This window comes from Camelina sativa, chromosome 5 (assembly GCF_000633955.1).
Source record: "Camelina sativa cultivar DH55 chromosome 5, Cs, whole genome shotgun sequence".
Classification (NCBI taxonomy): domain Eukaryota; kingdom Viridiplantae; phylum Streptophyta; class Magnoliopsida; order Brassicales; family Brassicaceae; genus Camelina; species Camelina sativa.
Genome location: NC_025689.1, coordinates 15,101,353 through 15,126,653, shown reverse-complemented (window position 1 = coordinate 15,126,653; position 25,301 = coordinate 15,101,353). Strand labels below are relative to the sequence as shown.

Sequence of the window (25,301 nt, the reverse complement as noted above, 5' to 3'; positions counted from 1 at the left end):
CTCACTCGATTTCGGTTTGTGATTTGAATTTTCTTAGAAAGTGGACATGAAAGAGTTGATATATATCTACGGCAAATGGATATGAACATGAAGGCAGCTAAAAGAATACTCAGTGGATAGGAACATTGAAGACAATTGTGAAATGAATTGGGAACATCGACAGCAAACCCTACATTATACAAGCATTTTCTTTGCAAGGTCCCCTATCCACTTGTGTTTAATGTCCCACAAAGGAACCATGCATCATTTAATTCAGAACTACAATATACAAGCATTCTCATTCTATCACATGCAACTCTTGAGTAAGTTACTAATATCATTCTTGTGATATATAGTTGTAGTCACCTGTTAATATCATATTACAAAAACTAAGCATATGTTATCGGGTAACAATATTGTAAGTGGGTTATTTTTGTAAATAAAACACAATGTAATAAGCTCAATGTTCCTTACGTAGAAAGTAGCGATAAACACTAATAACATCTACAAAAGACTTTCTACGTGAACCTTTAAAATTATATATACTGAATTCATGCGCTGGAAAAAGATGATAGTTTTTTTTGTCAAATTTTTGTTTACTAAAAATTATAGTTTTATGAGCCGCTCTCACAGGAAAGCTCATGGATGTTGTTAGATGAGCCGCTCTCACAGGACGCCGGGGACGTATGTGATCGAGGGCTCTGTAAACATCGCCGTTGACGGCTTAGTCTCGGGCCTCCATTGAAAGGCTTCTAGTGCGTCTATTGCTTGAGGAATTTGGCTTCTACAAAGTGTACCCGCCCTTCGTCTCGAGCTTACCACACGGGAAGAACACCAATATCGTTATCACTTCGTCCAACTCTATTCACCTCGTGCCTATGTCGAGTGGACGGACTGAGATCATGTTTACGAATTATGCTTCCATGTTTTTACCTTTTTTTGCCATGGGACCATTTCTATAGGATTATAATCCATGATTGTAAACCTAAACCTTTTTCATTTCAATGAAATATTTACATTTTTAGCAAAAAAAATTATAGTTTTATCAAAATAAGTATAATAAAGGGAAAAAAAACTTGAAAATATCGAAAAATGACGACTAAAATATGAACACTCGTGCAAAGAGTTGTTATCCACGATGTGTACGTATATGGTAGATTAGCGTGAAAGAGAAGTGCTCGAACTATATTATCGATGGTCCGAATCATTTTTTTCTGCCCTACAATTGTGCTGTCAGGTCATGAGGGCATGCATGACAAAGCAGAAGAAAATTATTTCGTGACAGGCGAAGAAATCATAGAACTTAGAGTTGTGGTCGCCATCGTTAATTTTTTTTTTTTTTGGGTGGAATGCTCGCCGTCGTTATTGCAACGGCGTGATTTACATAAACAAACAATAATAATAATCTGAAACCAAAAAGGTTAATGAAGATATTTAATTAAGTCATCAATCAGCTTATAAACATAAATGAAAAAATGTTTGGAATGGAATTATTTTAAGTGTTCGAAACTCTTGTAATCGTTTCGTGAATACTAAATTAATTTTTTACTCAAGTTTTATTCATTAATTAATTTTCTTTTACTAAGTTTTTGGCCCACTCAAGCTACTGTTAGATGAACTAACTTGTGAAATCGAATTAAATGATACGTTAAAGCGGATTAAGAGAATGGTTTAGACGTAATGTAAAACCGCTAGTCGAGACCCGAATAAAGAAAGTGCTTAGAGGAAGAAGTGGACAAGATATAAGGGTGGATAATTGTTCAAGTGTGTGTGTTTGTGTTGTATCATTGTCTATGTGGTAAAATTGGCGAATCTTTTGATGAGAAAACGTGTTTAGTTGCTTCTGTTATATGATTACTGTCTTTCTAATGATTATAATAGAGAAACAAGATTGGTGACTATTAAAGAATCAATATAAACAATGTTTTGATCAACTTCGCTTAAAAAGAGATACACGAATAATTTGTATAGTATTTTCGTTAATTGGTTCAATTGTTGGTGCGTATAGATCTATTGACCATCCCTACAAGCTGTATTTTTACCAGACAACATTGGTCGAACCATGTGCTAGATTGCATGATCAACTGGTTTATTGGTGTTTTGGGAGTTATGAATTGAAGCGATCGTATTATTTTGTTTTATTGTTAGAAACAAAAACTTCCTTTAAAATTTTAAAATATTATTGGCAAGACTGTTAAGGTTTGCAAAGTTTAAACATTTGATGACAACAAAGAGGTCATGAAACACAAGAAAATAAGTAAATAACAATCAAACTCCGTAAGTAAGAATATAGTTTTTTCTCAATTATTTTCTTTAATATCTTATTACTCATAAAGTCGCATGTTAAAATTTACGTACGTTCACAATTTACTTTCAAAGGTGATTTCCTTGTGTCTCATGACCTCTTTTGTTCGTAAAATAAATCACATTTGAAAGTAAGGAAAATACGACATATTTAATATGAAAATAAACTGGGGTCAGGTTAACAATCTTTCTTCTTCTTTTCCAAAAAAAGAAAGAAAAAAAAAAACAAAGAGAGAGTACATGAAGGGATCATAGAACCATGGCCTTGATCAACGGCGTCGTTTATGGATAATGTCAAAAGCAAACTTTGTTTACATTACATAAGCTGAATTTGAGGTACAAATTGTGAGGATTTTGATTTCTTATATGTTTGCTTTGTTGTCATTAGTCGCATCTGTACAACTAACTCAGAGATTAATTAGGAGCAGTTAATCACTACAAAAGAAGAGCACTAGCTAGTGTCTTAGTAAGACTTAGGAAAATATATCAAATTGATGATTTGTTTATTTGTGAGACATGTGTACATAACTATGAGAAAATAGATTTGTAGGTTTTGTTGAAAGTTTGTTAGCTGATCACTTTCTCATGAGACAAAGTTGACATTACGAAAACTAATATATACAAAGTGGTTTTGTCAAAATCTTTTTCAATATATATTTAGGTCGGAAACACGAAGTTTGGTAGGAAGCACTTCACAGACACACCCACATGAAAAAAATTACAATTTTCAGATTTTTGTATTTTTTTCCTACAAATTAACAACTGTTAAGTTCTCTAATCAGTGCAAACGTAAGAAGAATTTACAAAAATATATTTTAGAGAAACTTCAAGTCTTTTTATATATTTACTTCACAAACGTCCCTTTTTTTTTTTTTTTTTTTGTCAAAACACAAACTTATTAGTGTGAAATAATCTAAAGCATAGAACTAAAACACTAACATCTTGGCCGACGTGGAAAATAGAAAAGGGAAGCTGTGTTCTTTGGCTTGGTATGTGAAAAAAAATGGGCTACAAAAAGGGAAAACGAACTGAAGTGCTTTATTGAAAACCACATGGTGGCAACAAAGCTAAACAATGACCATTCAATGATCATTACAAAGACTCTTCTTCTTGTTTTGGTATCAAATTGGGTCCCCGAGAGAAAACTTCCATATTAATTTTGTGGAAGACTCATACCAAAACTAGAGCCTGCAAAATGCAAATCATCATCATTGTATGTAGTTTGTTACTTTCTGCAACAACCCATACGAATATACCCGCTTTCGTGTCTTAAGAACGTTTTTGTGTGGTAATATGGCTGGTTTCAAGTCTCTCTCAACAAAATCATCAACGAAATCTCTCTACTTATGCCTACTTGGAAGAGAGATAAAGCCAACAACATATCGAGGTCTTCTCATGGACAAACCAAATAAACGATACACGCAATGACACGAGACACGCAACGCAATCACAAGCGTCATTCACAAGCGTCATTCGAGAAAAATAAACTTGTCCTTGAGGTTTTCCTTCAAGACGAACCAAAAAATCATAGTTTATATCCTAAATACATTCACGCGTAGGAAACTAACAGAGCAAATTAGTACCACTAAAGTCGGCTATTTTTCACAACAGGAGAATGTAAAGCCAAGAACACATGTTTTTATAACATGGATTCTACTAGGAGATTGTTCTTGATTCAGAGTCTCTATGCAGATACTTCATAACAAGTAAGTGCATAGATGTGCAGAGGCTTATCACTTTATTTGAGTCAAAAACAAGGCCATGGAACATACATAAAGATCTCATCCCGTGCAAACAATCTTATTTTCTAATAAAAAAAAGTGTAGATGAATCCGGGAGAACTTATCTTACATTCTGACAAAATAACTATGGTCGAATCATCATCATTTGATTAAAAGGATACAAACCCAAGTAAAACTAAATGGAAGTAATAACTTCTGCCAAGAAAAAAGTATGAGAGTTCAAATCTCAAATGAGAGATTGCAAAGACAGTTGACAGATGTAACTTAAAAGAACCTGACTTTCCTTGAAAACATCAAACTTTAGCGCAAAACAATCACCGGGATGTTAAGCCATCCATCTACTTCAAGTGCTGGTACTAGATGGGACTGAGATAGTTGGCAAATCTACCTGTTATCAACGATTTTGAAAGTCGTTAGAATCTTTCCTTACTGGGCTAACAATGTGTATAGAATGAATCCTTCCACACCAAAGTTCACGATATGCTAAATACGCATATGCGATTGTTTCAGTGAACTAAACTCAAAACCACCAAACACTGCCACATTTACAACTTCATTTTTTGACAAAGTGTTACTAAAGAGATTTGATTTACATGAACCCAAAAACTGAAACTTAATCCAAAAGCAGGTTTTGGTATTATTACCTTCAGGAGAAGTGACATCAGAGGGGAGTTTCGAAACAAGACAAGCAGCAGCAACAAGACTGTGAAATGGTTGCTGTGTGCTTAGCTCTCGCCGAAGCAACCTTTACAGATTCAAAAAATCAAAATCCAAACTTTCAATCAAGGGCATCATTGAAATCAACAACACAGAACAAGCAGATTCACATCGAGAGGCATCGAATTATATATACCTGGGAACAGAACCTTCGATTCGTGAAGACGTATTGAAGCGCGGGGAAGTGAAATTAGGGTTTGGGACTGAGGAGGGTTTAGCTCTAGGTGAGATCAATTTTCGTGCAGTAGCGTTCCTGAAGATGGATCTCATTGACGTCGTCGACCTAGATGCGATACCAATTGCAGCCATTTCCTCTCTGGCTCCTTTCTTCGATTGCTTCCTTCTGCAAAGTCCGTCCCCAAAACCTTCGTAAACCCTCCATCAACTCGATGCGCCGGTTCGAGTAAACCGTGTAAATCAAACCGGATATTTTCCGGTTTGGGAACAAAATCGACCTACAGCCTTGGTTTGTTTGAACCAATTTGAAACCAAAATCATTACGAATTAGTTTGGTACAATTTTGGTTTAGATGGTTTGATGATTTGAATGTTGGATCATGCTAGGCACAAATTACAATATTCACAATCACTATCTTGGTAGAACACTATCATGACCAAAGTAAGTTACACATGAATACTTTCTTTTAAAATTAGCTGAGCAATCCCAAGAAACAGATACGATGACAAACAAAAAATTGAGTTAGATCCTTCTTCGGTTATCGACTCGTGTTCTCTTGAGGTCAGGTTGTGGTGTTTGGCTGCTCGGTTGTAACCTCTTTTGGTTACCACTTTCTTCAATCTGTTTACAATGTTGACAACAACGAGGAAATGTTTTTACTCGAGAGTCAAAAAAATTTCTAGAGTTAACTTGTAAAATGCAAACTTAATAGGTTCTTTACCTTATTGAGTTTTTCCCTGACGGCATTAACTGTTTGATTCATTGAAGAGGATGCAAAATACTCCTATATATCCCAATAAAAACCTTATCAGACCAAGATGACAGATATCTCCAAGTTTTTCGACACAATTGTTCAAGTAAGCAGCATTCAAACACACAACAGAACACAGACCTGGTTAGAAGAAACTCGAGAAACAGGAGCATTTCTTCTATGGAATTGGTACTCCATCTCTCTTCTAATGACAAAAAAAAAAGAGGAAGCAATCTCATGCACTAACTCGATGTGTTTATTCGATATTAATAGAATCGTCCAAGTAAACCATCTTGTTTTTTACCTTTGTGGGGAGAAATTGTCCGTTTGTGTCAAAGCTGGTCCACCTAATTTTGTAACTTGAGAGGTGCTCTTTTCTTTCTGGGCTGTTCACAAGACGAGAACCAACCCTGTCAGTAATTTTCTAACAGTATATATTTGGCTTATGAAGTTATACTAGGACTTGTCCTAACAGTTTTATATTATCCCCTTTGATATCAACCCTGTCAGTGCTTTTCTAACCCCAAAAACTTAACTAATTCAATGCTATAAGCAAAATGTTAGCTTTATCAACATGTGAATGATGCCATGGAAATAGCTGACAGCTTCTCTTTCCAATTTCTACAATGATTAACTGACAGTAAAATTAGTTGAAGGTGGAAAATGGAAATATAAAACTTACGGTTAAGTCTTGCAAGCACTTCTTTCCTCCTGGTTTCTAACTTATCCTTTGTGTCATTGAGGCTTTCGAATTGAGGAGCATATGAAATTTGGAGCCGATTACCCAAGAAAGCTGATTCATCCAACTTCCTCTTTGCAAATCTATCAAACAAACAACATATCTTAATATAAAACAAATTCTCCCTCTAGGAACCAAAAGTGGTAAAATAGCAACACACACAACTTAGGCAGATGAACAAATATGACAGTTTTATCCTAAGGAACTAAAATCCAGATATCATCACACACCAAGGAACCTGCTTAGGGATCTTTTTCTATTAAATCTATTTATCTCAGCCAAAACAAATTGTTCATTCTCGGATAACAACTGAAAGAACAGTAGATTACATATGAGTTTATAGCCAAATAGGAATCTCAGTGATGCCAAGTTGTTCAATCAAAGGGAAAGAAGAATCAAAACCTGGCGTTAGTGACGAGACGAAACTTAATCCAATAGACATCGGTGAACTCCTCACAGTCTTCTGCATCCATAGGTTTACATCTACACGAATCAAAATTTAACCAAATCAAAGGACCAAACAAACAATGATCATATTCCATAAGAACAATGCCAGAAACAAAAAGAGGGCAAGAGCACACTACTCACTCTTCAACCTCTCCATAAGTCATGAATAATTTCATGAGCTCATCACCACAACCCAAAGCTGGGACATTACGTACTATTAAGTATCTGATAAACCCAACAACAAAAGGTTCAAAATCAATAAATTGAACCAGTAAAAAAGCAAGAAGAACAAATTTGATTTGAGTAAAATTCACCTTGATTCATCGCAAACTGTATAAACCCTAACAGCTGGGGTCTCATCTTTGTATCGACCCATTCTTCTGCAATTCTTTAGAGGGACACGATTCAGTCCGTAATCAAAGAAATTGATACTAAATACAATCAAATTGTGACTAAATTGAATAAAACTTGCACTGTTCTTTACAGTAATCGGCAAGGAGATCGAAAAAGGTATGAACTTTAATTGCTCGATACCTGAGTGAATGAATTCACAAATCGATCTCAGCAAGTCTGAAAAAAAATTCAAAATTCCCAAACCCTAATTTCAGATATTCAAAAGAGAGAACCGAAATCGACCAAACGACGTCGTCTCGAAGTACACTCAAAACGACGTCGGCTTATCAGAGTGGAAAATAAAAGAAAGTAACCCAACTCTTTCAGTGATAACCAATAATACTCTTTCAGTGAAGAGATTATAAGTATAGAACCAATAACATTTATTTGAGTAAAGTATTTAAAAATCTGTAGTTGAATAAACGATTTGGGTTGGAGTTAGACTCTATTAAAATCCACTACTAATCTACTATCCAATAACACCCACTAAACGAACAATCTAATAAATGCGTATTCATAGAGGACAAAATGCTCGACAATAAAGTTCACCGAGATAAATAAGTTTACAACAAAGTGACAAACTAAAAACAAACACCATTTTGTACAGCTTCTACATATCCTTGTGAAGAACTGTCACAAGCTTCTCATACAAATCTCTATCCACAAGCTTTTTATCCCGCAACATCTCCAACAGTCCTGTCGCTTCATTATACTTCCCATTCCTACAACTCTCATCAACAAGTGTTCTATACGTGATAAAATCAACCAAACGACCATTCTCAATCATCTCCCACAAACAATTCACTGCATCATCGATCTCACCGCTAAGCGCAAGAGCACTAACCAGAGAGTTATAAGACTTCCCATTTGGAACAAAACCTTTTCCTTTCATCTCATTAAACAGTTCTCTAGCATTAATGGTCCTACCTTGTGCACATAACCCATGTATTAGATAATCATAAGTAAATGAGTTCGGCTGACAACTGTAAACCACACTCATCTGGTGAAATATCCTAAGAGCATCATTGACGTGAAGCGAGAGCACGTAACCTTTAACCAAACAGTTCAAAGCGAACACGTCTGGTTCAATCCCGCTATCCACCATTTGCCGAAACAAAGATCTCACCGTCTCCATGTACATGTGACTTGTGTAAGAATTGTTACCTCTACCCAACAAGGCTTTGAAGAGAATATGATATGTTCTAATCGTTGGTCTACATTCCAAGTTCTTGCTTGTCACCATGTGTCTGAATATATTCACCGCCCGGATCAACTTCCCTGCTTTCGTGAAATAGAAGATGATCGAATTGTATAGATTCTCGTTACCAATGTGACGAACCGAGAGTACTTGGTTCACAATATCATCCATTTCTTTGTACATTTTCGCAGCTCCGAGCTTCCTAATGGCAATGTGGTAAGAGCAATTCTCATGCTTGAATCTTGGCTGCTGCGATGCCCAGTTAAAGAGATGGAAACACAGAAACGGGTCTTCTTCAAGAGTTATAGCATCGGTGAGTTCTTCAGGTGTGAATCTTGGTGGAAGTTTCGAAACTGTTTCTTGAAACTTTGATTCGTTAAGGACTGGTTTCGTACTCGATTTCTTTCTATTGCTGATTCTCCTTCTAAGTGAACGTGTTGGAGCTGTAGTTGAGTATTGTATATACATAGAAACAGATGATGATCGACCTAACACTTTGATTCCAAGAGTAAAAGCTCCTAATTAGAACACATTTTGCAGAGTTGAAACAATGATTCCAAGAGTAACGATTCACAAGTACCTTGACTAGTTGAAGCAATGACACCAAAAAATCTTCGATAAATGCTCAGTTCTTGTGGAAGAAAACTTCTGAATTCGAATCAAAATCGAAACTTTTCATCAGAGTAAGATAAACCCACAAGAAATTTTCAAAATTTTATCAAGAACATCATCACAAACGTTGATTCCAGGAAAATAGTGAAATTACCTTAAAACAGAACCTTCGATTCGAGATTGACGAGGAGAAGAGGAAGTGTAGAAGCGAGACGAAGTGGAATTAGGGTTTAGGAGGGAGGGTCTAGCTCTGGGTGGGATCAAAACTCGTGCTTTAACGGTTCTGAAGATGGAGCCCAGAAATGTAGACCTAGTTAGAACCATTTTTGATTCGACTGCTTCGTTTTGCAAAATCCTCGAAACCTCAAAACTCTCTTTCCAAAGGGACTGGAGAAGACGGTTCAATAAACTGAAGAAACTAAACCGGGATTGTTCGGTTTAAATTAACCGGAGTCATGAGGCGAGGGACACGCATGAAAGAATAGGAAGGCAAATTGGAGAGTTTATGGAAAATGGTTTTAGGCTGGTTAAGTTTTGTTTGGGACTAAAACTGCATACAAATTTGGGTTCAAATTAATTTTTTTAACAAAATAGAATTTTTCGTAGTGTGTCGACATGCATCAACAAAACAAATCCCCTAACTAATATAACGGAAGTTGTACATGTTTAAAACTAATTTCATTCTTTATAAAAAATTACAAGAAATTGTCACTACACGTCATAAGTATCAAATAACAAATAACAAAATAATAATAGTCATTAAAGATAAAATATCATATTTTATTTTTTTCAATTCAATTATTTTAAAAAGTAAATAATAACCAATCAAATTCAATAAATAATATTTGATATCTACCTTAATTTTTTCATTTAGTCATTTTCATGAAAGTACATAAATTTTTAGGTTCACAAAAAATACATGAATTAATTTTTTTAAGTAAGTCTGCGGAGGTGAGGTGGTGCGAGCAAAAGTGATGCAAAACGCAGTTGTTATGACTAGTGGAATTAAGGGTTTGCAAGTTGGGATAATACGATTTGGGGTGATTGTGATGTATTGAAAACAAAAACCTAATAGATGTAACTGTTTAGGTTATAAAAGAATTTGCTGAGGAATTCATCGATAAATAAATTTTCAAATATTTTACTATCGATAAATGATGACTTTCAATTTTAATTTATGTGGTATCAAAGAAATTTTATAATTTTCTCAACAAGTTAGAAATACAATATGAGTTGTTTTCTTAAAAAAAAAATTAAGAAAATAAGACGTTTACACTTATCTTTGTAGCAAATAAAAAATTAGTTGCCTTGTATGAATCAGTGCCTATACATAGTGATGTTAATATGGGTTTCAAACCCCATTTAATTAAATGGGTATGTTATACAAAATTCTGCCCATTTAGTCCCATTTATATAAAAATATTAAATGGGTTTAAATTGGGTAGTCCGATTAAACTCATTTAATATATGAGATTATCCATAAATTAATGGGTATGCAACGTTTAATTTTTTCTTTAGCATATTTTTTATTCAACGAAACCTCAAATCTGAAAGTCGTGAATGACACACAAATCGTCAACATCATCTTGATTATGAGCCTCAATGAATCTTGGTGAGTTTTAAAACAATAATTTTGTATTTCATCGGTTTTTTTTGTTGATGAATTGGTTGATGGGTTGTGTTAATTAAATGTGTTGATTAAGTAGATGTGTTCCTTTTTGTCTAAACCTAAAGTATAGTTGTAGATTCTCTGTTTTGATTCATCTAAGAGATTGAACATAGTTGAAATATATGGTTTTGCTACTGTTGTATTAGACTGCGGTTGTTATGAAATTATTTTGTCTCTAATTACTTCATGTTCATACTGATTATTCCAGTAAAAAAATATATTTATTTTATATGGGTCTAAATGGGTTTAGACATATTTAAATAGGCAGAATTAAATGGGGTTTAAACTTAAATAGATTTATATGGGTTTAAAGTTAAATATGATAAATATAAATGGTTTGGGTTTAAATGGGGTAGGTTTGCCCATATTAACATTACATATACATATTGTGTAGGTTTAATTAAAATTTGGAAGCTAAGATTTAAGCGGATCAATGGAATAAAAGAAAAAGAAGAAAAACAAGTTGATTTTTAATGAAGACTATGTGACATATAAAGGTTTACATCTATTAGAGTTTCTCAAAAACGTTTTGACAATGTGTGTTTAAATCTCAAATTACCCAAACATCACATAAAAGTGGACATAGATAAATGAATACCTTGCATTATGAAATCGAAAGAATTCATGTGAGAATGAATATCATTTTTTAAAATTATAGGATATCAATCACAAAAGATAAACCAACTTGGTAAAAACAAAAGTGAAATATTTGGTGGCTACGATTAAAACTACTGACAAAAACAAATTGTATTTCTTCAAAATTATTTATGACATTGATAGAATAAATAGTTCACATCCTAAAAGATGGAATGCACCTAATATATCACAAAAAAAAATTGAATCCAAGTATTTGAAAAACTGATGACCTCTTTTGGTTTCCAATCTTCACCAAAATGTGCAAGGTATGAACATAAGACAAATCTATTAAAAAAAACTTTAGAATCCAACAAAGCATCAAATCGTCTTGAATTTTGTTTGCAGATTAAAAAAAACTAGGATATATCCCGTGCTTAAAGCACGGGTCAACATTTTTTAAAAAATTATAATCTAATAATAAAATTATTGTTTTATTTTTTTCTTAAAGTTATTTTGTTTGAGATAATATTTATTTTAAGTTGTTATGTAAATCTATTAGTATATTTGAATAATAATTATTTTAGAATATTATAGTATTTTATTTTTGACGTATTATTACAGTTTTATATTGTTTGTTTGTTGTATTTGCATCATTATTTTATGAAATATAAAATAGTAATTTTAATATTATAATTGTGAGCAAATAAACATTATTAATTTAACATTTATATAAATTTAGTTTTACCAACCTGCCAATGTGGAAATTAAAACACACATTTTCATACAATAAATAATATATCTTCGTTTTAGAAAATTCAAATCACAACATATGCAGAAAAAAATATGCATTTTAAATTATAAGTATTATATGAAAATTCTAAACAATTTGTAAATAAAATAAAATAAAGATGATAGGAGAATCATAATTTGAAAACTTAACAAAATCTTCGAATTTAGTTATTAAAAATAATTGTATTGTAAACTTGGATATAAAATCTTAGTTTTTAAGATTCTGATTGGTTTATATATTTAAAAAAAAAATAATTAGTAATTTCGTCCATAATTTATTAGAGAGAGAAAATATTTTTTTTTAGAATTTTTTAGATTTTTTAATATTTGATTTGTGAGTATTTTTTATTTTTAATTAATTAGATTTATTTAAATTAGTTAATTAAGCTTAATTATTTTTTTCTAATGGTAATTGAATGTAATTTTTTACACATTTTAGGGTTAGTTTCATATTTGTACTTCTCAATTAATATAGTAAGATAAACCAATAAATATTTATCATTGTCAAGATAGTTTTGATTTAAAATATTGAATATTTCTAAAATCCAATTCCACAATCATGAGTAAAAAAAATTAGGGTTAGGAGTCAAACTACATCTAATATTGCAAGCGTTAACTCAATACTTACAAATCTACAACACTAATTTAGTATTCTATCAACTAAATTATCGATTACTAGTATATTGATAATCCTTAAGATAATTTTGATTTGATACTAAAACAAGAAACAAGAATTTACAAATCACAATATATTTTGACGATATACTACATAATCACCACAAGTAGATTCAACATCCACATTTGAAGTGTTCAAAATCAATTAAATTCACAACAATTTGATATTGAACAAAAACCTTCATTAATATAGATTTCTCTTAGTTCTAATATACAAGTATTAATCTTGTTAATATTCTCAAGTTCATGCCCAAAAATATTTGTTCCCTAGAGTTCTTATTTATATACATGCATTATGTCGATTATAATTAAGAGAACTTCTTCAAATTACCACACTTCAAGTTTTTATTTCTAAAAAACCTACAAAAATTTATTTATTAAAATACCACTATCACTTCTTCTAATTTTTTTGAGCCACCGTGAATGTGTCACCGAACTGGTAGCTTGTGTAGTACGAGTTTCAATGTGATCTCTTAATGAAAGCACCAATCGGTAGGCTCAAATGTAGCCTACTAAATTAAAAAAAGAAGATATGAAATAATTTTTTTATTTAGATTGATAACTCTATAAAAAAATATTATTTAGATTGATTATTTTATATTTAGGATATAGTTTTTTAAAAAGTAGAGTTTTAGTATTAAGGATTTAGGCTTTTGTTTTGAATGTTGAAAAGTTTAGTTTTATTTTGGTTTGTTTTAAAAAAAAATTTTAAAAAATAAAAATTAATAATTATATTTGTGAAAGAAAGATATCGGTAAGAATTACCGTATAATTAATCATCATACTTTTTTTTTTTTTTTTGAACAAAATTAATCATCATACAATATGGGTTGTATGACGAAAAAAAAACACAAGTTAATTTGTCCCATTTGTCTTTCAGTATACTCTCTCTCCCCTTCCTCCTAACCATATAATCCGCTATTGATTTATGACATCACCAGACGATTAAAATGTCAGACATAAATTAAAACACAAAACAAAAGAAGTAAAAAGTTGAAATGTTAATATCTTAAAATCTTATGTTAGATCAGATTTTATTATCAACCCAAAAAAAAAAAAAAGTTAGATTTATTTCACATTCACTGTTACTTACTTCTTCCATAGAACTTCTCATCACTCTCTCTCTCTCAGACACAACTGTACTCTCTCTGGCTGATTTGGAAGAAAACCCTAATTCCCAATTTTTATTTTTTTGTCGTTTTACTTCTTTCACTTGTCTTCTCCGGCGAGGAGAAGTTTTTTTGGTTTGTAGATCTAACAAAAAAGTTTTCATCTTTCACTATGCAATACTGAGAAAAAAAACCACTAGGAACAATGTCAAGCTCCGACCCGAAACCCGGAACCAAACCGGGTCAATGGCCACCAGCTCCAGAATCAGCCGCAATGCCACCGTCTTCTTGGGCTAAAAAAACCGGATTTCGTCCCAAATTCTCCGGCGAGACTACCGCCGCCACTGATTCTGGTCAGCTCTCATTACCGGTTAGAGCTAGACAACAAGAGACCCAACCGGATCTTGAAGCTGGTCAAGCCAGGCTACGTCCTCCTCCTGTCTCCGCCGTAACTAACGGTGAGACTGATAAAGATAAGAAAGAGAAGCCACCACCACCACCACCAACAACAACAACAACAATACCGCCACCACAACCACCTCCTGGTTCTGTTCCTCCGGTTAAGGATCAGCCGGTTAAGAGAAGGAGAGATTCCGATGGGGTTGTTGCAAGATCAAATGGACCTGATGGAGCTAATGGGTCATCAGGTGACCCGGTTAGAAGACCGGCTCGTATTGAAGAGACAGTTGAGGTTTTGCCTCAGAGTATGGATGATGATTTAGTGGCTAGAAACTTGCATATGAAGTATGGTCTTAGAGATACTCCTGGACTTGGTGAGATTTTAACTACTTGTTAATTGCTATTTGATTCTCTTGATTGTGACTTATATAATTTGGTAATTAATATATATTTATTTAGGTAGATTCCTTTTATGTATATCTTAATTCAACTGTTTGATGTCAGATAGTGACTCAAGTTTTTGTGGATCTTTTAAAGTTTCTTACTTTAATTGCTATTTTTTTTATATTGGGTGTGGCTAATGATGATTGTGTGTGTGTTTTTTTTGTGTTTTAGTTCCAATTGGGTTCTATGGTTTGCAGCATTACCTTTCAATGCTAGGCTCATTGATTCTGGTTCCACTGGTTATTGTTCCTGCAATGGGAGGTTCACACGTAAGTTTGATTCTTTTGGACCCTCCTTCACTTTGATCAATGTGGATCTCATTTCATTTCATCTTTTTGAACCATCTGTTTTTGGGGTTATAGGAGGACATTGCAAATGTTGTTTCGACTGTACTTTTTGTCTGTGGTATCACTACATTGTTGCATACTTCATTTGGGTCGAGGCTTCCTTTGATTCAAGGTCCTTCCTTTGTTTTTCTGGCTCCGGCTCTCGCCATTATTAACTCCCCAGAGTTTCAAGGTTTGAATGGAAATAACGTAAGTTGGAAAACCAAAAACCTCTTTTGCTATTTATCTCTAAATGAATATGCCAATCATTTGGTTCCTTTAAGGATACTGTTTTACCATCTGCATGTAACTGTTATTCAGATTGTGGCCTCATACTGTTTTAGTGAAATCATACACTGCCCTTTAATTTTCACAATTTGTTTGGGTTTCTAGTGTAAAAATCATTCAAATAGACCGGCAGAGCTTTCCCCTCAATTTTAATGGCGTAGTTTACTTAGCCAGGAATAATGATTCTGCATGAGGAAAAATCCTGCACTAGGCACGAGTCCATGGAAAAGAAAGTTTCCTACTTTATGCTAATATGTTTATGCGTTTGTCTATAGCATTGATGTACTCAATGCATGTGATGGTTTGTGAATTAGTTCTGGCTTGTGTCTTTTCTTTAGTGAGAATTAGATTGTCTTGTACAAAGAATGTGACATCAAGTATTGTTTGTTGGTTAAATACGGTAGAACTTCAAGCATATCATGAGAGAGCTGCAAGGTGCAATCATAATTGGTTCAGCTTTTCAAGCAGTGCTTGGATACAGTGGCCTAATGTCCCTGATTTTGAGGTACACATCTCTTCATTTGTCCAAAGCTGACACCTTCCAAATATAAATCAAGCATTAGTTATTATTTCCAATTTGGTGTTTCGTCTACGCATGGTCGTTGTGGCTTTTTCTGGTGCTGTATTTACTTGCATTCATAATGTTTTGACTATCTATATAGGTTGGTCAATCCAGTAGTTGTTGCTCCAACGATTGCTGCCGTTGGACTCTCGTTTTACAGTTATGGTTTTCCGCTTGTTGGTAAATGTCTTGAGATCGGTGTAGTGCAGATCCTACTTGTGATCATCTTTGCCCTTGTAAGTTTAGTGAAGTTTACTTTTAACCGTCCTCTTGGCAAATAAGAATCTTTAGATGCTAGTTTCAAATTTTGCTTTACTTCGTGAAGTTATGTTAAACTTATCATATCACACCAGGTTTCATGTAACACAATTTGATATTTTACAAATTTTGCTGCAGTACCTCCGGAAAATTTCTGTTTTAAGCCATCGTATTTTCCTTATTTATGCGGTAAGTAAACTCATGTCTGCTTTTTCCTTGTCTCTTTCGATAGATAGAAAGAGGAAGTACTCTATTTATCTTTACTGCAATTGAATCAACTTAATTAGTGTGGTAATCATCTGGCACTTCCCACTCATCAAGTCTACATGTGATTTTGACTTACTCTCTTAGCTTCATACTGACAGGTTCCACTGAGTCTTGCAATTACTTGGGCAGCTGCATTCCTTTTAACCGAAACAGGAGCTTACACTTACAAAGGTTGTGACCCGAACGTTCCCGTCTCAAATGTTGTATCAAGCCACTGCAGAAAATACATGACCAAAATGAAGTACTGTCGGGTTGATACTTCTCATGCACTGAGTTCCGCCCCTTGGTTTAGGTTTCCTTACCCCTTGCAATGGGGTGTTCCAATATTCAGCTGGAAAATGGCTTTTGTTATGTGTGTGGTCTCCATAATTGCTTCAGTAGATTCGGTTAGTGCTTCCTATCAACTTAAATTCATCAATCAAATCTATGTTTTGAAGTCCAAATATTGCATTCTTCCTAATCAGTTTATGATACAGTATATGCATATAAGGTAATCTTTTATTTTACGGGGCAGGTTGGTTCGTACCATGCTTCGTCCCTATTAGTAGCATCGAGGCCTCCAACTCGTGGTGTTGTGAGTCGGGCAATCGGTCTTGAAGGTTTCACAAGTGTCTTAGCCGGTCTTTGGGGTACTGGTACTGGTTCAACCACTCTCACTGAAAACGTTCACACAATCGCTGTTACGAAAATGGGAAGCCGCAGAGTCGTTGAATTAGGCGCATGTGTTTTAGTTATATTTTCCCTTGTTGGTAAGTAAGTGGCACTGCTTATTTATCTTTGAAGTTTCAAAATTTCTATTTTATCAATATGACCTCTTTAGCAAATACAACATCAATAAATGGATCTGAAAGTTAGCTCAACTGTTCAACAGTACCCATTTTTCACTCACTTTGACTAAAAGAGTTTTTGATATCCTCAGGTAAGGTTGGAGGGTTTCTGGCATCAATTCCGCAAGTCATGGTTGCTTCTCTTCTTTGCTTTATGTGGGCGATGTTTACGGCATTGGGCCTTTCAAACTTACGTTATAGTGAAGCTGGAAGCTCGCGGAATATTATAATTGTTGGGTTAGCGTTGTTCTTTTCTCTCTCTGTCCCAGCTTACTTCCAGCAGTACGGCATCTCTCCAAACTCGAACCTCTCTGTTCCAAGTTATTACCAACCTTACATTGTCTCGTCTCATGGACCCTTCAAAAGCCAATATAGAGGGGTACGTTACTCTGTGCCCTCACTTTCACCTTCACTTTGACAGGACCTTCATTGTTCATATTTTCTTGTGTATATTTGGTTGTAGTTGAACTATGTGATGAACACGCTCTTATCAATGAACATGGTGGTTGCGTTCATCATAGCTGTGATTTTGGACAACACGGTGCCAGGGAGCAAGCAAGAACGTGGAGTTTACGTATGGTCGGATAGCGAGACTGCAACGAGAGAACCAGCTCTTGCTAAAGACTATGAGCTGCCGTTTAGGGTGGGCAGGTTTTTCAGATGGGTCAAATGGGTGGGCATTTAAGAAAAACAACACACTGGTAAATATGTCAAATGAGAGATCCCTCTCTTTTTTCTTTTATTATTTCGCCGTCTTTCTCTGTTATTTTGATTAGTCAGTCTCTCAATTTTTATAACACGGTGAAGCGTTTTCTTGGGTCGCAAGTTTGTCTATTGGAGAGTTTTTTTTTTTTTTGGTTGAAACAGAGAATATGGAAGTGATGATGATGATGTTGTTGTAAGTTATATAAATTATATTGATCAATGCTTTTGTAACTAGAGAGTCATTCTTTTAATTTCTCAGTATAGTTTTCCTTGTTAGGGTAAAACTTATGCTGAGTTTAAAGATTCGTTTTAAAGGAAGCCTGAGAGATAGGCTAAGGAGAATTTGGTGGGGGGGGAGTTACGTATATGGGATTGGTTTGGACTTTGGAGAGTGTTGGTTACAACTTACAAACGGAAATGGTATAATAAGAATATCCCAATTATTGGAAGAGAGTTTGGTACCTAAAAATACTAGAAAACAAAAGTAGATGGATGAGATCTAACCTTTCCGTTACTATTTTTATATATAGCATAAATATGTAATACAAATAAATTGGAGTGATAATACAATTTGAGTTGAATAATAATGTTTTATCGTATATGCTTCATGCACGTACTTTCTTTTTATCGTCTTAACACTTTTATACCGTTTACAAAAGTTCGGATAAAATTTATATTTACAAACCATCAGACATTTTTTCACAAACTTCAGTAATCTTTAGTTTTATAAATTTCGTTCCCAAAAATACTCTGATTTTTTTCATATATAAATTGAAAAAGCTATGAAATCGTTTGGGCATATCCTATTTGGCCCACCATTACTTTATTATACATAACCAAAAAAAAACAACAAACTCAAATAAAAAGCATATGGTGGTGGTGGTGGTAGGTGAAGTATGGTGAGAGGCACAAGAGCACTCCACGCTCTTCCTCTCTTCTCCTATAACACTCTCTGCTCCCACACTTCCTCTTCTTCCTTATTTCTTCTTTAACAATTCTCACATTTTCATTTTTCATAACCAAAAAAAACTCATAACAATGAGAACTCTCATACCTTCTTCCCATACTCCGGCGACGGTAACAACAACACCAACTTGGAGACGACGGCACTTCATACATTGCGCTAAGAGATCTGACTCTTTCGCCATTGGTTCAAGCAGCTCCGATTGGCAAAGCTCCTTCGCTATTCTCTCCAGCAAAGTCAATTCTCAACAACAATCCGAATCCCTAATCCCCGCCGTCAACGGTTACAACAACCACGACTCCAATTTGAATCTAGTTCCATTCGATAACAACAGCAACAACAACAACAACAAATCGATTCAATCGAAGACGAAGCCTCTTAGTATTACAGATCTATCCCCAGCTCCGATGCACGGATCTAATCTCAGAGTCGCTTATCAAGGTGTTCCCGGTGCTTACTCCGAAGCCGCCGCTGGTAAAGCTTACCCTAACTGTCAAGCCATCCCTTGCGATCAATTCGAAGTCGCCTTTCAAGCCGTTGAGCTTTGGATCGCCGATCGCGCCGTTTTACCTGTCGAAAACTCCCTCGGCGGTTCCATTCATCGCAACTACGATCTTCTCCTCCGTCACCGTCTTCATATCGTCGGCGAAGTTCNAGTTTGGTACCTAAAAATACTAGAAAACAAAAGTAGATGGATGAGATCTAACCTTTCCGTTACTATTTTTATATATAGCATAAATATGTAATACAAATAAATTGGAGTGATAATACAATTTGAGTTGAATAATAATGTTTTATCGTATATGCTTCATGCACGTACTTTCTTTTTATCGTCTTAACACTTTTATACCGTTTACAAAAGTTCGGATAAAATTTATATTTACAAACCATCAGACATTTTTTCACAAACTTCAGTAATCTTTAGTTTTATAAATTTCGTTCCCAAAAATACTCTGATTTTTTTCATATATAAATTGAAAAAGCTATGAAATCGTTTGGGCATATCCTATTTGGCCCACCATTACTTTATTATACATAACCAAAAAAAAACAACAAACTCAAATAAAAAGCATATGGTGGTGGTGGTGGTAGGTGAAGTATGGTGAGAGGCACAAGAGCACTCCACGCTCTTCCTCTCTTCTCCTATAACACTCTCTGCTCCCACACTTCCTCTTCTTCCTTATTTCTTCTTTAACAATTCTCACATTTTCATTTTTCATAACCAAAAAAAACTCATAACAATGAGAACTCTCATACCTTCTTCCCATACTCCGGCGACGGTAACAACAACACCAACTTGGAGACGACGGCACTTCATACATTGCGCTAAGAGATCTGACTCTTTCGCCATTGGTTCAAGCAGCTCCGATTGGCAAAGCTCCTTCGCTATTCTCTCCAGCAAAGTCAATTCTCAACAACAATCCGAATCCCTAATCCCCGCCGTCAACGGTTACAACAACCACGACTCCAATTTGAATCTAGTTCCATTCGATAACAACAGCAACAACAACAACAACAAATCGATTCAATCGAAGACGAAGCCTCTTAGTATTACAGATCTATCCCCAGCTCCGATGCACGGATCTAATCTCAGAGTCGCTTATCAAGGTGTTCCCGGTGCTTACTCCGAAGCCGCCGCTGGTAAAGCTTACCCTAACTGTCAAGCCATCCCTTGCGATCAATTCGAAGTCGCCTTTCAAGCCGTTGAGCTTTGGATCGCCGATCGCGCCGTTTTACCTGTCGAAAACTCCCTCGGCGGTTCCATTCATCGCAACTACGATCTTCTCCTCCGTCACCGTCTTCATATCGTCGGCGAAGTTCAGTTCCCCGTTCATCACTGTCTCTTGGCTCTTCCCGGTGTACGGAAAGAGTTCCTCACTCGTGTTATCTCTCATCCTCAAGGACTAGCTCAGTGCGAACACACGCTGACCGAACTCGGTCTCAACGTCGCGCGCGAAGCCGTCGATGATACCGCCGGCGCCGCGGAGTTTATCGCCGCGAACAACGTACGTGACACGGCCGCGATCGCCAGCGCACGCGCGGCGGAGATCTACGGGTTGGAGATTTTGGAAGACGGGATCCAAGACGACGCGAGTAACGTCACGCGCTTTGTGATGCTTGCGCGTGAGCCGATCATACCGAGAACTGATCGGCCGTTTAAGACGAGTATAGTGTTCGCGCACGAGAAAGGCACGTGCGTTTTGTTTAAGGTTCTCTCGGCCTTTGCGTTTAGGAACATTAGTTTGACCAAGATTGAGTCTAGGCCCAACCATAATGTTCCGATTAGGCTAGTCGACGAGGCCAACGTTGGCACGGCTAAGCATTTCGAGTACATGTTTTATATCGATTTCGAGGCTTCCATGGCCGAGGCACGTGCTCAGAATGCTCTTGCTGAGGTTCAGGAGTTTACATCGTTCTTACGTGTTTTAGGGAGTTATCCCATGGATATGACTTCTTGGTCACCATCGTCTTCGTCGTCATCAACATTTTCATTGTGACACACTAAGATCAAAACCAAAGTGATGATTTCAATTGGGAATGTAAATTTGAAGATCAAAATTATAAACTTGTTTTGAAGAAAAATAAATTATCTATCGTATTATTATTATACTCATGAGTTTCGTTTAATCGTATTATTTTAAAATTAAAAGTTTTGAGCTGATCTGTCGTTCTCTGTAAAAATCTACCACAACTTAGAGAGTATTAGTGGGGATACTCTCTAAGTTGACGGCTTGTTGGAGTACTTATTGGATCACACTCAAGAGTCGCTCCATCGCAATTTCAAGATCTTTTGTTTATAGATAGCTGTCTCCCGCTTCAACCCACCCATAGCTTCAAACATTCATCTTTACCACCGGAAACTACTCTCTCACCATCAGGACTCCAATCCACTGCAAAAACCTATCCACACATGAAAAAAAACAAACATTTAAGCGATTGCCATTTTCAAGCAGGCCAGAAACATTAATAAAGCTTTCAAAGTGTTAGTTTAATAATACCTCATCCGCATGACCAGGAAGATCTTGCTTTAACTTTCTCTGTCCAATATCCCAAACCTGTGCAAGTGAGAGAGGTTTAGAATCTGAGGAGTGACTTACCTCCATATATTTTGTTGTGTATGAGATTTAGGACAAAAAAAAACAAGATTACCTTAAGGGTAGAGTCACTGCTACCACTCAAAAGCATCCTACTGTCCGGAGACCAACTGCATGCGGTTACAAAGCTAATTAATTAATAACTAGTGGGAAACATGGAAAAGGGAACCAATGTTCTTAAGGAATCTACCAAACCTGATCTGATAAACACGACGAACATGGCCTCTAAAAGTTGTAATATACTCGCCCGTGCTACCATCCCATATCTTGACAGATTTATCAAAAGACGCACTTGCAATCCACTGGCCATCAGGTGAGAAACACACATGGTTTACAACCTGCTGATGACCGTGCATATGCTTTTTAGGTTTGTCGCTAACAGACTGTTCCCAAAGAATCATTTTCATGTCATCAGAACCTGACACTAATCTTTCACCGGACTTTCCTTTTGCTTGGTCGTATCTTTTAAGCGCAGCCTAAATAAAGCAAGCAAACGAGAGATCAAAAACAGGGTACGTTGATGTACAAAAAAGTAAAGGAATGAGGGATAGGGATCTCTCAGTACCTTTCTAACTTCTTCAGGTGAAGAATATTGTTTTCCAGTGTGGTCAAAAGCTCCTGTTCGGAGAACATAGTCTGTGCTCAATGCAAGGGAGTTCACCCAATGTCCATGCCCCTGAAGTAACAACAGATTCAAAAATAGGCTGCTCAAAAGATATACACGGAGAATCTCTTCACAAGGGACATGTGAATGCAGAACTTGGAGCTTTTACCTCCAATTTTGCTGTCAAACATTGAGCCCCATCCGGAGTAACTTGCCACATCTTTATTGTACAATCTTGAGAACTGCCAAACACAAGACAGATCATAATTTGAATAGCAAGCAACAAGTGATACAAGTAGTAGTGACATGATCTACAACATAAAAGAGGATGATCAAAGCATTACAAGTCTAGAAAAACTTAGAAACATACCTTGTGGTATTTGACACAAGTCACACCACGTGAATGTCCACTGAGACACGTTAGGGTTTTCCTAAGTGTAATGTCCCATATCCTTGCATCCCCATCTTTGCTACAAGTTACAAACCGACGGCATGGGTATTTAAGGTGAACTGGTTCCCACGAGATACTAGTAATCCATTTCTTGTGACCCTGGGAGTGTTTATCGATCAGTATCACTCACAAGGAGCTCGCACAGCATAACCAAAAAAAAAAAAGACAAATCAAGAAGAAGTTACTGTAAGGGGGCTGCCATTTAGCTGTCCGGTTTCCGGTATCCAACAACAGACATCACCATCTAAACCACCACTAACAAGGTGCTTACAATCTGGAGACCATGCGACGGCCAGAACCCAGTTCCTGTGCCCTGAGAAATTAATAAACGCATATCAGAAAAAACAGGGTGAGGATTATTATTAGAGGGGAGAAACAAAAACCTAGAGAGCAAAAGAGATTAGTACCTCTGCATGTAAACAATGGAGTTTGAGTGTTGAGATCCCACAGCCTGACAGTAGTATCACCTGAGCCACTTGCTAACTGCTTACCGTCCGGACTAAATGAAACACACAGAACAGAGCCCTCATGACCTAATAAATAATTTTTTAAAGACAAATTAGTCAGGTATCTATGAAACTACCATTAGTCAGTCTGGTAGTTGAAACGGCAGAGAGGAAGGAAAATTTTGACATACCGGCAATGGTAGCAGAAACATGGTTAACAGGGCGAGTTCGGAAAACAGCTTGTTGTCGATACACTATCGTCAATATATTCTCCACGGACACTGAATGCACACAACTTTTCCCAGAGCGTCATCAATAATATGATACGTACCACTACTATATCATAGCGCGCAAAAAGGAAAAAGAAAAAGAAAAAAACCTTGTTCTCTCTCAAAATATGTTCCGAGGGGCACAACAAGTTCCTTGTCTGATACATAGAAAGCGTAGGGCAAGTTCTCCTCCTGAAAATTCCATGTAGGTTACTCTGTACTCAAAAACTCAGAAAAATCACTCCTATATATATCCTTCAAACCAAGGACAGAAAAAATCTTACATTGTTGAGAAATCTATTGGTTAGATGGGTAAGCTGCAAAGGCCCTGTTTGGAGAGGGACATAGATAGGCTCACCTAAAGTAATTCCTTCAGGATCCATTAACCGACATATCACCATCTCCGCCATCTCTGGTAGCGCCGGCGTCGACTAAAGGTGGAGGCAAAATGCGGGAACAACGTATTTTCATACCCTAAACCCTAAATAATGGTTTTGTCTTATAAAAAGTCTCTGCACCAACAAAATTTTGACAAGTCAGCAGAGACTTTTTATAAGACAAAAGATATTTAGAAAAAAATAATTTTAAAACTAATTGTAAAACAAAAGAGAGATTATGGCAAAAAGAAAAATAAAAAATCGATATTAAATAATTAAATATTTTTTTAAAAAAGTTAAACCAGCCAACGCGAGAACAAATGATTTTTAAAAATAATTGTAAACAAAAAAAGGATCGTTGTAAAAGAGTGGAAAAATATTACAAATAAAAATTTACTTTACTATATTAAAAAAAAAAGAAAAGAAAATTTTTTGGAAATAAAGGTTAAATATTTATTTAGACAATGAATCTTTGAGAGATTTTAAGTGGTGTTCAGATTATAGATTTTAGATTTTATAATTGTTTACAATTTTTTAGGCCTTGAATGGCAAGCAGATTCTACAATAGTTTTTGGATTTTGTTTTTCAAAAACAAATTTTTGCTCCATTCAAGATTTTACACTAAATAGATTCCCTAAAAAATAGGAAAACTAGTTTTTAGCTTTTATTTACAAATATTAACAAAAACTAGAATCCACATAATTGGAGATTTTAGGGAAACTTACGATTCTTTTTTATTTTTTTATGTTTCCTTATTGTTGGGGTTAGAAACAACAATTAGAAGAATAAGTTTGTAAAATGAGATCTGGGCAGACTTTCGGTACAAATCGACTTAGAACTATGAAAAACAACGAACTGGACTTTTGTATTCACTTTCTCTATTGATTCGCTCTGAGCTTGATTACATGTGTTGTGTCCTTCACATTCATCTGCTATTTAAACTAAAATTCCTCGAAACCCTTCCTGAACGTCTCGCTGCAATCTCGGCTCCCCAATCCCGATTTCTTCTCCAGGTTGACTTCATCCTCCTGCTCGGGTTTTCCTCCATGGGCCCTTACTGGGCCTCTTTTCCTGGCCTGCGCGTACGCCCTAATGGGCTTATTTGGTGGGCCTTATGATCGTCGAAACCCAACACCAACAAT

At 35.6% G+C, this 25,301-nt stretch overlaps 6 protein-coding genes across 9 annotated transcripts; 2 read left to right on the top strand and 4 right to left on the bottom strand.

The window, feature by feature from the left end:
* On the bottom strand, nt 4,053-5,103 carry LOC104786944 (pentatricopeptide repeat-containing protein At2g27800, mitochondrial). Its single transcript, XM_010512427.2, has 3 exons — nt 4,879-5,103; nt 4,670-4,770; nt 4,053-4,413 (listed from the first exon to the last, which is right to left on the bottom strand). Exons 1-3 carry the CDS (start codon nt 5,049-5,051, stop codon nt 4,382-4,384), a joined length of 306 nt encoding a protein of 101 aa, XP_010510729.1. The 5' UTR covers nt 5,052-5,103; the 3' UTR covers nt 4,053-4,381.
* LOC104786942 (RNA-binding protein 48-like) lies at nt 5,267-7,539 on the bottom strand. Of its 2 annotated transcripts, none has more exons than XM_010512423.2 (9): nt 7,391-7,539; nt 7,171-7,236; nt 6,998-7,081; nt 6,812-6,892; nt 6,353-6,492; nt 5,975-6,056; nt 5,812-5,875; nt 5,641-5,703; nt 5,267-5,540 (listed from the first exon to the last, which is right to left on the bottom strand). In XM_010512423.2, the coding sequence occupies exons 2-9, from the start codon at nt 7,230-7,232 to the stop codon at nt 5,442-5,444; spliced, it is 675 nt and encodes a 224-aa protein (XP_010510725.1). In that variant the 5' UTR covers nt 7,233-7,236; nt 7,391-7,539; the 3' UTR covers nt 5,267-5,441. The 2 variants fall into 2 exon arrangements, with proteins under 2 accessions (XP_010510725.1, XP_010510724.1); XM_010512422.2 differs by having other exon boundaries at nt 7,171-7,244; nt 7,391-7,538.
* Nucleotides 7,746-9,431, bottom strand: LOC104786943 (pentatricopeptide repeat-containing protein At2g27800, mitochondrial). Of its 2 annotated transcripts, none has more exons than XM_010512424.2 (3): nt 9,214-9,431; nt 9,028-9,095; nt 7,746-8,941 (listed from the first exon to the last, which is right to left on the bottom strand). In XM_010512424.2, the coding sequence occupies exons 1-3, from the start codon at nt 9,381-9,383 to the stop codon at nt 7,860-7,862; spliced, it is 1,320 nt and encodes a 439-aa protein (XP_010510726.1). In that variant the 5' UTR covers nt 9,384-9,431; the 3' UTR covers nt 7,746-7,859. The 2 variants fall into 2 exon arrangements, with proteins under 2 accessions (XP_010510726.1, XP_010510728.1); XM_010512426.2 differs by having other exon boundaries at nt 7,746-8,935.
* On the top strand, nt 14,083-17,933 carry LOC104786941 (nucleobase-ascorbate transporter 12-like). The gene is made up of 10 exons (XM_010512421.2): nt 14,083-14,650; nt 14,892-14,989; nt 15,083-15,256; nt 15,739-15,839; nt 15,997-16,132; nt 16,293-16,343; nt 16,520-16,807; nt 16,936-17,170; nt 17,341-17,627; nt 17,712-17,933. The coding sequence occupies exons 1-10, from the start codon at nt 14,083-14,085 to the stop codon at nt 17,931-17,933; spliced, it is 2,160 nt and encodes a 719-aa protein (XP_010510723.1).
* LOC104786939 (arogenate dehydratase 3, chloroplastic-like) lies at nt 18,730-21,525 on the top strand. Of its 2 annotated transcripts, XM_019245936.1 has the most exons (2): nt 18,730-19,568; nt 20,736-21,525. In XM_019245936.1, exons 1-2 carry the CDS (start codon nt 18,992-18,994, stop codon nt 21,413-21,415), a joined length of 1,257 nt encoding a protein of 418 aa, XP_019101481.1. In that variant the 5' UTR covers nt 18,730-18,991; the 3' UTR covers nt 21,416-21,525. The 2 variants fall into 2 exon arrangements, with proteins under 2 accessions (XP_019101481.1, XP_010510722.1); XM_010512420.2 differs by lacking the exon at nt 18,730-19,568 and having other exon boundaries at nt 19,898-21,525.
* On the bottom strand, nt 21,604-24,206 carry LOC104786938 (notchless protein homolog). Its single transcript, XM_010512419.2, has 12 exons — nt 24,067-24,206; nt 23,893-23,974; nt 23,705-23,794; nt 23,475-23,600; nt 23,253-23,380; nt 22,986-23,166; nt 22,786-22,874; nt 22,578-22,688; nt 22,208-22,488; nt 22,068-22,122; nt 21,917-21,973; nt 21,604-21,818 (listed from the first exon to the last, which is right to left on the bottom strand). Exons 1-12 carry the CDS (start codon nt 24,190-24,192, stop codon nt 21,735-21,737), a joined length of 1,410 nt encoding a protein of 469 aa, XP_010510721.1. The 5' UTR covers nt 24,193-24,206; the 3' UTR covers nt 21,604-21,734.